This window comes from Solanum tuberosum, unplaced genomic scaffold (assembly GCF_000226075.1).
Source record: "Solanum tuberosum cultivar DM 1-3 516 R44 unplaced genomic scaffold, SolTub_3.0 scf00010, whole genome shotgun sequence".
NCBI lineage: Eukaryota > Viridiplantae > Streptophyta > Magnoliopsida > Solanales > Solanaceae > Solanum > Solanum tuberosum.
In genome coordinates, this window is record NW_006238936.1 from 2275518 (window position 1) to 2288650 (window position 13133).

Sequence of the window (13133 nt, forward strand, 5' to 3'; positions counted from 1 at the left end):
CAAGATTTTCACTTTGTTATTTTAGATTTTGTTGCACTTGATTATTTGATGTGTTCCAAAGTCAAACGAAAACTATGACATCTGGAACATAACTAGCTCCTCCATTATATATGAAATTTATCGAGTACTGGTACGTTTTTCTTCATTATAATTTAATTTTTTTCATCTAGATAAGTTAAGGAGTATTTATTTTACTTCATTTTTGTCTTTTTTTTGGTATTATTATGTGGGTATTGAAGGAGGCATTAGTTGTTTGGTGAAAGTGAAGTTGGATTACCATTTTACCCCTATATTAAATCAAAATGTTATAAAATATTAAATTAGTACAATAATAGGAGTGAAAATCTCTCACATAATAGGTAGATATTAGTAATTGTTTTGTCAAAAGGAAAGATAGGAGATTAGTACGAAATTTATGCACCCATCTGCTACTACTACTCATGTATTAGTAAGGGAAAAAAGACAAATATATCTTGAACTATCGTAAATGGTATGCTGATACCCTCAGTCATATTTTTGGGATATTAATGCCCCTGCCATCCAAAAACTAGAGCATATATGCTCTTCACTCTAATGGAAGACTAAATAGGGACACGTGGCGCAATCTTATCCGTCAATCCAATATTAAATAAAGGGAAAAAAGACAAATATACCCCTGAACTATCGTAAATGGTATGCAAATACCCTCCGTCATACTTTTGGGACATTGGTGCCCCTACCGTCCAAAAACTAATGCATATACCCTTTATACTAATGGACATACACGTGTTATAATCTTATCTATCGATTAGATACTTATCGATAGATAAGATTGCGCCACGTGTCCCTATTTAGTCTTCCGTTAGAGTGAAGGGCATATATGCTCTAATTTTTGAACGACATGGGCATCAATGTCCCAAAAGTATGACGGAAGATATCTGCATACCATTTACGATAGTTCATGGATATATTCGTCCTTTTTCCCTTAAATAAATGTCAATTAGTGAATAAGATTATGACACGTGTATATCGATTAGTATGAAGGGTATATATGCTCTAATTTTTGGACGATAAGGGCACCAATGTTCCAAAAGTATGACGGAGGGTATCTACATACCATTTACGATAGTTCGGAGGTATATTTGTCCTTTTTCCCTACTAATAAATAAAGGCTATAATTGTAAGCAGAAGGTAATCCAAAAAACTGTATGTAAAATCCAGCAATCCATCTGACACCAGATATGTACAAGACTGACGAGCTCCACACCTGCTGAAAATTAGATTATGAAAATAATATACTACATTTTTTTCCAGAAATCCCATGAGAAAAATCAGATAGCAGACAACTTAAACCTTTTGTGAACAATTGTATAAGATGTAAAGTTTCCAGATGCTATTTTTCAGAACGTAGCTAGACTCTAGTGCAAAGTGCGAGAATCAACATCAAACAGGGCTGGCTGCTGCAACCTCCCAAACTTAACCCAACAATCAAGACACCCTGGTGCGTGCTTATACAACCCCGGCATAAGAACGTAAGATATTCGCATCATGCCCTGTCAAAAGCAAGTAAATCAGGTACATTGAAAAAGCAAAGCTAGCATATCAAGTAAACAAAACTTTGGCTCACTCACTCATTTTCGTCGTCATCATCCTAAAGTTGAGCTGGTCCACTCCCTCTGATAAACGTACCACGGCGATCACCCCCAACAATCACATCTTTCAATCGAGATAGTGGACCAAACATCCTGCTAATCCTCTGTCAACATTGAAATACAGATCAGTGAACCAATTAATGCAACTAAACAGAGTAAAATTACGAGTCCAAATGGCATTTCTGAGAACCAAGATGTTTGAACTGACAACAAGAAACACAAGCGGAACTAACAACATATATAAGGATGACTTCCAGGGTGTAATGTTCTTCTATACCACACTAAGTGAAAGGTTAATCCCGGTTTTGATCACTTAACTGTTTGTGTGATTGAAGTCTCCAGTACCATCTTATTATAAAAGCTATTGACTAGACCAACAGGAAGCAACACAGGCTTTTAACTTCCCAGAACCAACAATGGAGATCTTGAAGAAAACATGCAATCTACAGCAAGTGTTAAGTGGCAAACTCCTTTGCACTTCAACACAGAATCAGACATGGGGCAAGGGCTGAAGATTAATAATGAGGAGGTCAAAAGACCTGCAGATTCAGCTATTCAGGTTCACTTATTTTAACACCCATGAATTTCCAGACTCAACTAAGAACCATATTCAGAAACAATAATACTGCGAGCTAGTCTAAGGCCAATGAACTAATAACAACAATAGTGAAATCCCACAAGTGGGGTCTGGGGAGAGACAATGAAATAATAACCCTCCTAAAGTCATTTTGGTATTTTTGTATAGGGCAGCGGAGTTGGTGAAACGACTTTTATAAGGTAAGGTAAATTCCGTTGAATATGTACCAACAGCATACAAACTACAGCAAAGCTGTATCAAATTATAATCTCATAACTAGTTAACTACTATAAATTCCTCGAACTGTCGCTAATTTTCTATCATATTACCCCTATACCAGAAATGTAGATTTTGAGGCGCCTATTGTTTACAATATCTAAATGATTCTCAAAACATCTCTCATTTCTTTTCCAACCAAATGGTCCAAAAGATGCAAAGGGGTATGGTTTACTAGAATCCAGATTATCTTCAGTTTTTTCCCAACTTTCTGATTCTGCCAGCAAACCAAAACATGAGCAAAAAGGAATTCTGAAAGCAAGTTATGTCTACAGATTGAGGCATTAACTGTAATTGGAGATTGTGAATGACCTTGAAGATTTAATTGTCGGATTGGAATGATATGGCATTGTTCAAAATCATACAAGGGTCTCTCATTTTCCCCAAATAAAACAGGGCACTTATTTTCTTCCCTAATTCTCTATATATACAGGTATAAGAATTGTAAACCATCTAAAGATAGGCAGACCATAGGTGTAACTAGAGGCTATGCAGTACAAGTATATTCCATCCTCTTCTGAGGCAGATGGATAGTGGAGTCCACTTATTCCTGAGAGAGATAAACTACTTAATCAGAAATAGATGATGATGAATAAATGCAGATCACAAGGGTCTACAGCACCGAAGAGAATCCGAGAAAAAAGAATTCTTGCATACAGATCCAAGGACAATCACATAACAGTAACATACTACTAACATATCCCCCCAAAACAACGGGAAGGAAATCAACTCAACTGTAGGATCTGCAAAGTAGTTCATGTATTTATTTTAAGGGAAAGATTGTACTCTTCCAGAGTTCGACAACAAAAATTTTATATACTAGATTCACCACAAGAAAGACATTAGCAACCGCACTTTCGCCAAAAGTAGGTCATGAAAGAATATAATGAGATGCCCTTGTGAAAAGGAGCTTGCGCAAGTATACGTCAAGATATGGTACAGGCCTCAGTGTGCATTCAAAAGTCATTTTCATGAAAACAACTTTAGTAATGGTGCAAAACTGATGAGCTATCAAGGACCTCAGGTGACCAATGAAATGAAAACAAAAAGAGGAGAGAAGAGTGAATACTTGGGTATGGAGGAGGGAGGAAATCTAGTGAGGTACTTGATAATGTTGACAAAGAAAATGGGTTGCAGCAAAGCTGAAGACATTTTTATCAGCTGGATCTTATTTAAATACACCTATTCAAGGTCAATCTTGTGTTTCTTCTTTTAGTTATCTCAATCAGAATATCCTGTTTGCTAGTTAACTCCCTGGATTTTCTAATTGTCAGCCAATTGGCAAGTATTGCATCAACAAAAAATGCAGAAAAGACCACCTAGAGCGACTTTGTAATACTTTAACTGGTAGATCAAGTATTACAAAGTGACTCTAGCTAGTTTTTTCCACATTTTCCTTTCTTAAAAAAGAAAAACTCATTTGCAGATGGACACAAAGTTGAACTATTCAACTCAATGGGGATACCATTTTCAATTATTTTTTAACAAACAGCAACAACTCACCTCACTATGGACTCCAGCCTGCCACTTCATTTGCAATACTTGCCACCTTTCTTGCTGCCACTTCTGACCAATAATCACAAGGCCCATAACAGCAGCAGCAATGAAAATAGACCATAATGCATTTGTGTCTTTCGCATGGGCAACTAGGGAAGCAGCCCGTCTTTTCCACCATGCTTGACAAGGAAGGTTAGCGGCATCATAATCATCTTCATCTTTTGTCTGTGGCAAATTCGAACTGCCCGATTCTAAGCCCTGGTGAGAGGGTTCAACTGATTCTTCAAGAACGTTGGTTTCCTCTGTTGTTGTGGAGAAACCCATGGGTTCTTCACTCTGGTATGAACTATAGTTAGCAGCACCAAAGATACTCTGCTCTTTGTCTACCAAACTAAAGCGTTGCACGGCTGCATCTTCTTCAAATTCTGCACCAATAGATAACTGGTTACCCTTTTCATCAAAAAATTGAATACCAGGAAATTCTGGTGTGCTCGATCCTTTAGTTTCTGTACTTCCTTCATAAAAATCTGATTTACCCTCTTCATTAGCAACAAGTTCTGGAGTAGCATCTTCACCTTCCTGTTCAGTATTGATCTCATTTACATCAGGTTCCAATGGCAAATTCTCATGTTGGCTTGGTGGAAAGACAAAGTGTCCAGACATAAACATTGCCTGGGAAGTTTCAGCTACATAATCTGTGCTACTGCCATTATCATCATTCGAGTCAACCTGCTTTGGACCAGGGGCAGCAGCATATGCTGATTGTGTGAGTGATACAACTTCCCACTCATTTCCACGAGGAGCAGTTTCTTCACCTTCCTCATTACTTGCCATCTTTTAGAAATTGAAACTGAAGAGATTTAAAAAGAGAAAACACAGGAAATCAGAGGTCAAGTGCTTAAAGGGCATCATGCCTTCTGAATAACAAAATGTCAAATTTATTCCGAAGAAAATCAGTAAGAAATTATGAGGACGCATATGATAAGTTTATTGAACTCTAATACATTTCTGCAAACTTCTGGTACCAAAAATGCACGAAATTAGCAAGTATGACATCAAGTAATTCTTTATAGAATCGTCGAACTTAGAAGTCTTATAACATGCTACTTGCGACATTGAGGACATAAAACCACAAGATTTCAAGGCAATTACACATGGAAGTTGCTTAATACCTCTGAAGTCACATTTGTTCCAATGGAACCATCTCTTGTACTTTTCAAAACATGCAAACTGCTAACATAATCAGGAGAAACTTGAAGAAAACTTATGGTGCCTCTCTCTGTGTGTGTTTGTCTTATTTTTGTTAACTTTGAACTTTGAATTCATTCGGCCGTTTACAATTTTTCACTACCAAATTCGTCTGCCAATATTTTTCAATCTACGGATCAGTTACTTTTGAACAACACTATTCCAAACCCTAAAAAGTTCCAATTTCGAGTATAATCAATGTAATTTACACAACAGAGATAAAATCATTAATAGGAGAAACAGCAACATGTACAGAATTGTATAGACAGAGAAGAAGTTACGTAATAAACAAGCATTCAGCAGAAGTACATAACACAGATCCGAAGACCGAATCCACTGCACTAATTAATTTACCGAACAAAGCTAAATCAGATTAACAGATTGAACTCAAAACAATCCAACAGTCAAATACTACGATCAACAAATCAGTGGAGATAAAATCGCTAAACTAAAAACTAAAACCGGAGCAGAATTTCCGAATACTTACAAAACCGATAAGCGGTGAGAGATACGTGATCGGTAAAGATAACGTCGGAGCTCCGGCGAGAATGATTGGAAACTGGGTCGAAAAATGAGCGGAGAGAGAGAATGGTTTATATATAGTAGTTAAGATCTTTTTGGTGAATGAGATAAAGACAACCGGCAAAACCGGTAAAGCTGCAGTGTAAATGACTTGCTCATGAAGTGAGGATAGCGGTTTTACTCTTTACCAAAACGGCGTCGCTGGGTCAAATTCTGTGGGCCCGGTTCAAGTATTTCCGGTTTTTAGCGGTTTGCTTGTACGAGTGGAGAAGTGGTTGACGTGCGCTTTTGCCTTTTATTAAATGAAATTTTCGTTGATATTATTCACATTTGTCCACATAAATTAACCTACGTAATTTTTAAATTTTTCATGTGATTCATGAATTAGATGTGTCAATTTTATACGAATAATAACGAAATTTCAGAAAAATTGTTTGTTATGATGATAAATATAGACAAATATGTTATGATTGAGTTATAGATACTGGAAAATTATTTTTTTGACAAAAGGAGAATTTTATATATAGTTAGTACTTATCACTATATTATTGTTAAGACCATCTCCAATCTCACTCTATTTTACTCTCTATTCTTTATATTTTGAGAGTAAAATAGAGAATGAGCTCTCCAACCACCCTCTATTTCACTCTTTATTCTCCATATATAGAGAGTTGAATATTAATTCTCCAAATTTGGCTAACTACTATTCACACTCTTTATTTCACTTTTTAATTATTTTATCATTATTTCTATTATTTTGTAATTAACATATTATTTTTCATAAAAGGCTATGAATTAAATCTCTAATATTTGTAATTCCTTTTAAATGTAATATAATATTTTTAAAAATATATATTATTTAATATTTACTACTTTCATTCCGAATTAATAATATTTCATCTTTTAATTATTTTTTTTTGTCAATTTAATATAATTTGATTTTATTATTAATTTTCACTATAAAGAATGCACAATTTTAAATGGTCTTACAATTGTTCAAACTATTCGTAATCCACGTTCTCAAAAGAAGAAATATTACACGATGAAACAAGAATCGAGCCGAAAAGATGTTGAACGTACATTCGGAGGTTTGCAATCACGTTTTGCAATTATTGTAGGACAATCACGTTTTTGAAGAAAGGAAGTGTTGCATGATATAATGACTACATGTATTATATTGCACAACATGATAATCGAGGATGGATGTAACCTTAATGCACCGATTCAAGATGTTGTAGAGGCTCCAATTGCAACGACAAAAATGGTGGTAGATGAAAATCTTCCATTGAACAATTTTCAGGTAGACATAAAAAAAATTACGGACAAAATGCTCATTTTGAACTCCATAATGTGTTAATAGAGCAACGTAATAATGTTGAAAGTTGGTATTTATGTAATGCTTATATAATTATTTTTCATTAATGATTTCACTTTTATTTGAATTGTTCATTAATTTGTATATTATATAATATTTGCTTCCAATTTATGTTATTTAGAAATTTAGAATAAAATAAAATTTTATATTGAAAAAATAAAATTTTATATCACATGAAAATTATATAAAAGTGATTATTTCGAAAAAAAGAAAGAAGAAATTTATATTATGAAATAAGAAAATAAGAATGAAATAGAAATAATAATAATATAATATTGAGGAGAGAGAAAAATATTCTCTTTTGAAAAGTAAAATAGAGAATTGGATTGAAGTTGATTGTCTGAAAAAATAGAAAACTCTATATTTAGAGAGTGAAATAGAGAACAGGATTGGAGATCCCTTTATCACTAACAATTACAGATAAATTATATGTAGACCTTACTACTGTTTTACCTAGTTAAATCTCTATGTACTTTTACAATAATGTAATGAGAGCCAAATTTCAATAGAAGAAAAAAAAATACTGGCAGAATATAATATGGGATATCAATCATCATTCTTACAAACCAATAACAGGAGTGGAGGAGATGTTAGACACGACGCACATAATGTCTATAATTGTTGAGTATAGTTTATTGATATATTATTTCTTTCTCATTATTAATAAAAGGAGAATACCAAGACATATTAGGCAGAACATGGTTCTTTATATAACTTATAATATAATAATGGTGTTCATGCAAATTTACATACATCTTGACCCTTCAATGAAATCACTGTATTATTGTTCACCGATTCAAAATATCGAATAATTCTATTTACCAAAACTTAAACATATAAGAAGAAACTATTTTAAGAATGTATTGCAGATGAGCACAACACATGATTCGTGACCTTCTAAGATATTAACTCATATTTCCTGCCACTGGTATAAGATGTTCAATATTGAAATGTTAGCATTCTACTCCAACTAATTTATTGAATCTACATGTGTAACTTATTAGCCAAGCAGAGCTATAATTTAATAAGCTCTTGGTTACAAAAAATATCATGAATGATATGTTGGGTAACAAAAAGGGAAACAAGATGGTAACCAGAAAACTCAGGAGAAAAAGAGTGAGGTAAGATGTCCGCCACGTCCAGTAACCTGTCTCGTAATAGATGTTGTTGGAGGATCGTTGAATGAGCTGCACGGAGGAATGAACCAATGTACAAATTCCTGCAAATCAAGAAAGAAGTAGAGGAGAAAAGAAAGGTTTGTTTCTAGCCATTACAACTCAGAGTGTCTGCTCTTCTCTTCCTCAATCTCGAATACTTCATCAAAAGGAGGGTCCCCTGGTCTTCGAAATAGTTGGTCCGCTATGTTAATCTCATATGCTTCTTCTTGTTCCAGCAAAAACTTTTTCAACTGCGAAATTGACTTACAAAATCTCAAACCCTCTAGCATTCAGAATCTGAGTTAAACCAGCTCAAAACATGCAGTAAAAGCAGTTGCAGGGGTAAAATTTAAAGCAAACTGATTGTAAATTGGAATTTGCATGTGCCACATTAAGAAAAAAATGAGAGTCGAGTAAAAAATTTTATACCAAAAGAAGGAAGCCATGACTAGCAACTAGTTATACGGCACTAATTGATGATTGACCAACAATAATTAGCAAAGTTACATTAATGTTAATATCCAAACAATGAGAGAATGCTTCCTGTAATTCATTCTACTTTCCTGGATGAGCATAATAACAACACCAAAATATTGTCGGATTGAAATTCCCTTAGCATAAGAAACCACATTTAACATTTTGCATTTGAGAATACCTCCTTTGAATAAAAGGAATATGGTTTTGTTGGCAGCACACAATGAAATTGACAAATGCAGGATTAACCTCAAGTTGCTCGACATTATATCTAAAAATGGAGTAATGTAGTACCGCTGGAGGTATTTTTCTAAAGGACTAATTGATGTTTTCACCCTAACCCTCCCCTGCTTCACCACCTTCGGGTTCGTGGACTTACTTACTGAGTGTTCGAGGAGAAAGAGCTAATATTTACAGAGAGTTCAAGGTTGACATAAAGCAGGTGTAACAAAGGGAAAGTGTTATCGTTGTGTTTCTTTGAAGCTTCACTTTTCATTTCCCTTTTCCAAATTCTCGAAAATCTTCCCATAGAGTTCCTTCAAGTGATAATTAATCTACTCTTCATTTGTGGTGTGTGTTAAGATTGATTCTCTTCGATCATATTCTCAAGTAGTTAACATGGAAAAACAGACCAACTTTCTACCAAACTCCCTAATTGTTTCAACCTTTTGAACAAGCTCTTTGCTAAAAGCATCCATAAGCAATATCAGCAGTTACAGAATTAGAAGACATCTGATTTGGGAAAGTAAAACAAACCTCTGTTGTGTCTCGACCTTTTTCCATGGTGAACATTATCGTGGTCCAATCAACACCTATGAACTTTGTCTCCATTCCTTCAGATCTTGCTAGATTGACCCACCGCTTGGCAACATGAGTAACCATCTCCTGAAAAAATGAAAATCATTATAATCTAAACCAATAAGGTTCTATTACCTTGCATCCAACAACAATAGCCAAACAAGAAAATTAACATTGATACCTATAACTAAAAAGTTGAGTAATCTTTTTCAGTTAGTGAGACAAGTTTGTGTAGTTAGCAGCTCATTTGTAAAGCTCCCACACCTTCTAGATGCAAGTTTTGATCCTTAACAAATCCTTCCCTTTACCTCACAAACATCAATCAATCAATCACTATGGTTTAATCCCAAACTTGTTGCGCATATATGATTTCAGTATATCCATTCCACTCTATTATGACCTCTTTCGTCCCAATACGAAATTTAAAAAAAATTAATGTAATCTCAAGGCAGTCTAGAATTGATGATTCTCGAAATCTCACATTTATATCTACACTACCATACAAGTTTCTAACCATAGTAAAAAGCGACCGGGTATTGTTTAAACACCAGATAGTCTAAAGTCTCGATAGTTAGCTCTTGCTGCAATAAGATTTGACATTTTCGAATGACTCTATGAAATTACATTGACATAGATCTATCATATTCAATTTCAGCAAAGAAATTAACTTACCAGCTGATTAATTAACAAATCAGTAATTATATTATCAATGAAAACAAAGAATTCAAAGGTAAATAGAGATACCGACCGGAGTCCGACGAGTACCGAGTCGGAGCTTAACGAATCCAAAAACGGGTCCTAGAATCCGCCTCATCATTTCAGATTGGATATCTGATGGGCTCATTTTTTCGACATCATTTGGGGGCGGGGCGGATTCGGAGTTTGCGGGTTTCAATTCTTCACCCTCCTCATTGTCTACGACGTCGTTAAGATCGTCGGAAACGTGGATCCTCCGTTGTAGGCCTTCGGCGAAACGGTGAAATCTTAGGGTTCCGGTGGCAATCAAGAGCAAGAAGAAGCAGATTGTGTAAGAAAATCTACGCAATTGATTTAACATTGTAGCTAGTGATGTTTAATTTTTTTTTTAGATGATCATCTGCATGTGTATTTATAGGTTTGGAATGCACTGCTCTACGTAAATTTTTACTTTTATTTATTTATACCGAGAAAATCATACCCCCTCGACTCAAAAAAAAAATGAATTGTTGAATCTTTTTTCATAATTCTAAATTGTTCAAAATTCAAGAGAGATGTTACAAATTTTTTCCATTTTTGCCTCTTATTTATATTTTCTAAGTGATAAATTCAAGAGAGTTAATTGTTCATATTTATAATTTTACTTTGAATTATTTAGAATAGTGTGAGAATAAAAGGGTAAAAGTGGAAAGTGGTATTTATTTTATGTCCTCAACTTTTTTTTCTTAATTAATGTGCATTGTCTCAACAATTCACTTATTTTGAAATAGAGAGAGTATAACGAAAAGAGAGAATAAAATAGCAATGTATAAAATATATGTAGCGCAATAAATATCAATATACATTAGAAAAAATAAAATTACGCGAAACTTAAATCGTAATACTAGAAATATGACAACACTCAATAACTTACTAATCAATTCTATATTGATCCTCAACTTTTATATCTAAGGTCAAGTTTTCACTGAGTTGAAGTTGTGTCATATTTTATCTAATCATCTCTCCTCAATTCTTTTTCGGTCTATCCCTACCTCCCATAATGCTTGCTACAACTAATCTCTCACAGCGTCTCACTGGCACAGAGCATTCACATTCATGTTACCTTCATCTTTTGAACATGGACATTTTTTATCAGCCCACCCTAGACAATAGTGTTAATATACCCACAACCTTGTAAAACTTACATTTAAACCTTGGTAACATATTATTCTTATGCGCAGTAGACGAGCCTCCATGCATTTCACTCATCATGTTTCAATACGATGTGCAATATCATTCGTCGTGTCTTCTTGATTATTATAGACTCCATAAAATACTTGAAACTTTCTCTCTCAGATATAACAACTGGTGTATCGATATTCACTTCTACTTCCACATCTCACGTGTCATGCCACTAAAATTACACTCCATGTACTTTGTATTAGTTTGCTGAAATTAAGATGGGTTGGGCTAGGTGCCTCCAACCAGGCCAAGCCCAATACTTTTATCAAATGAGAATGTATTTCTCATACACAAACAAACCATCACTATTGAAATTAGGGAAAATTGTATGAAATAACAAACTATTAATTCAAATTAAATGTTATAGCTATAATTTATTTTATTTGTAATTCGCAGCAAACATTTCATTTTTTTGCCATCTGATTCGGTATACAATTAGCCATTTTATACATTTTGGTATAAAATGTGTTTGTGTTTGTATAAAGCGAGAGAAAAGTGTATATACAAATACAAATAAATATATTTTCGTCATATATACATATAATTATACAAATACAGATCTTATTATACAAATTACAATGTATAAATGAATTTATACAAAATTGAACAATTTGTATAAAATTATATGTATGTAGCGAATTATACAAATCAAAAGCTCCATAGCAAACATAAAATTTGTTTGGAGCGCAATTCTATAAACTATAGCTATAACATATAAATATGATTTTTATATTTACTATATGTGAAAATTGCTCTTGAAATTAATCTATACTCAATATTTTCAGCAACTACAATTTCATTGGAAAAAAAGAAGAAGGCCAAACACATGCTATTCATGTTATTGTTGCAAATTCCGAAAGGTTAATAGGCCGATCATTAAATTCAAAGTTGCATATCAATACTATAGTATTATTAGATTCACCATTTCAACATCATTATTGGGCATTACAGGTTGACCAGTATTTTATGATCAAACATTTTTATATATGTGCAAAAAATATGTACAAATAGAATTAGATGTATATTTCATAATTCACTACATGTAAAATTTGAATCTTTCACCATTAACTTTAATTATGATTATTATTTTTAATTTTTTTTTTTTATGAAAGGACAATAATGCATGTGCAACATTGAGATGATTATATGAAGACAAATGCATTGGTATGAACGGCCGACTGCTACAGTGGTTGTTCCTTTTTAGGGATTTCGATTCATTGCATCACATGGGATCATGTGCTACTAAAAATATTATTCCTTTCGTTCTATGTTATTTGTCCATATTACTAAAAATATTTATTTAAATTGCTTGTCAATGTATGAAATCAAGATATAATTCATTTATTTTTTCCATTTTCCGGTTACCTTTTTTTTTTTTAAAAAATATAGATATTATAAAATTTCTCCATTGTTAATCTTGATATTAATGGATAAGACACATAAATATAGAGTATCTTAAAAAAGTTAAAGTGTAAATTAGTAAAAATATTTTTAAAAATTTATAATTTCTTAAGAAATGCGTAAAGAAAAAAGTGGACAAATAATATATATTGGACTAAGAAAATATATGTACCAAGTACTTAGAATCTCATTAAATTGACATCAGGACAACATTTCTATTTTACACGTTTAAGCTTGACACAGATATAATCAGGGTGGGA

General features: G+C 33.4%; 2 protein-coding genes across 4 annotated transcripts; both read right to left on the reverse strand.

Annotated features, from left to right (window-relative positions):
* Positions 1–1171: 1171 nt before the first annotated feature.
* Positions 1172–5824, reverse strand: LOC102600197 (ATG8-interacting protein 1-like). 3 transcript variants are annotated; one of them, XM_006339529.2, is made up of 5 exons: positions 5717–5824; positions 4557–4831; positions 3988–4406; positions 1611–1735; positions 1172–1532 (listed from the first exon to the last, which is right to left on the reverse strand). In XM_006339529.2, the coding sequence occupies exons 2-4, from the start codon at positions 4813–4815 to the stop codon at positions 1631–1633; spliced, it is 783 nt and encodes a 260-aa protein (XP_006339591.1). In that variant the 5' UTR covers positions 4816–4831; positions 5717–5824; the 3' UTR covers positions 1172–1532; positions 1611–1630. The 3 variants fall into 3 exon arrangements, with proteins under 3 accessions (XP_006339591.1, XP_006339590.1, XP_006339589.1); XM_006339528.2 differs by having other exon boundaries at positions 4518–4831; XM_006339527.2 differs by having other exon boundaries at positions 3988–4831.
* A 2233-nt stretch (positions 5825–8057) lies between these two features.
* On the reverse strand, positions 8058–10644 carry LOC102600971 (uncharacterized). Its single transcript, XM_006339530.2, has 3 exons — positions 10304–10644; positions 9514–9642; positions 8058–8534 (listed from the first exon to the last, which is right to left on the reverse strand). Exons 1-3 carry the CDS (start codon positions 10610–10612, stop codon positions 8397–8399), a joined length of 576 nt encoding a protein of 191 aa, XP_006339592.1. The 5' UTR covers positions 10613–10644; the 3' UTR covers positions 8058–8396.
* Positions 10645–13133: the final 2489 nt, after the last annotated feature.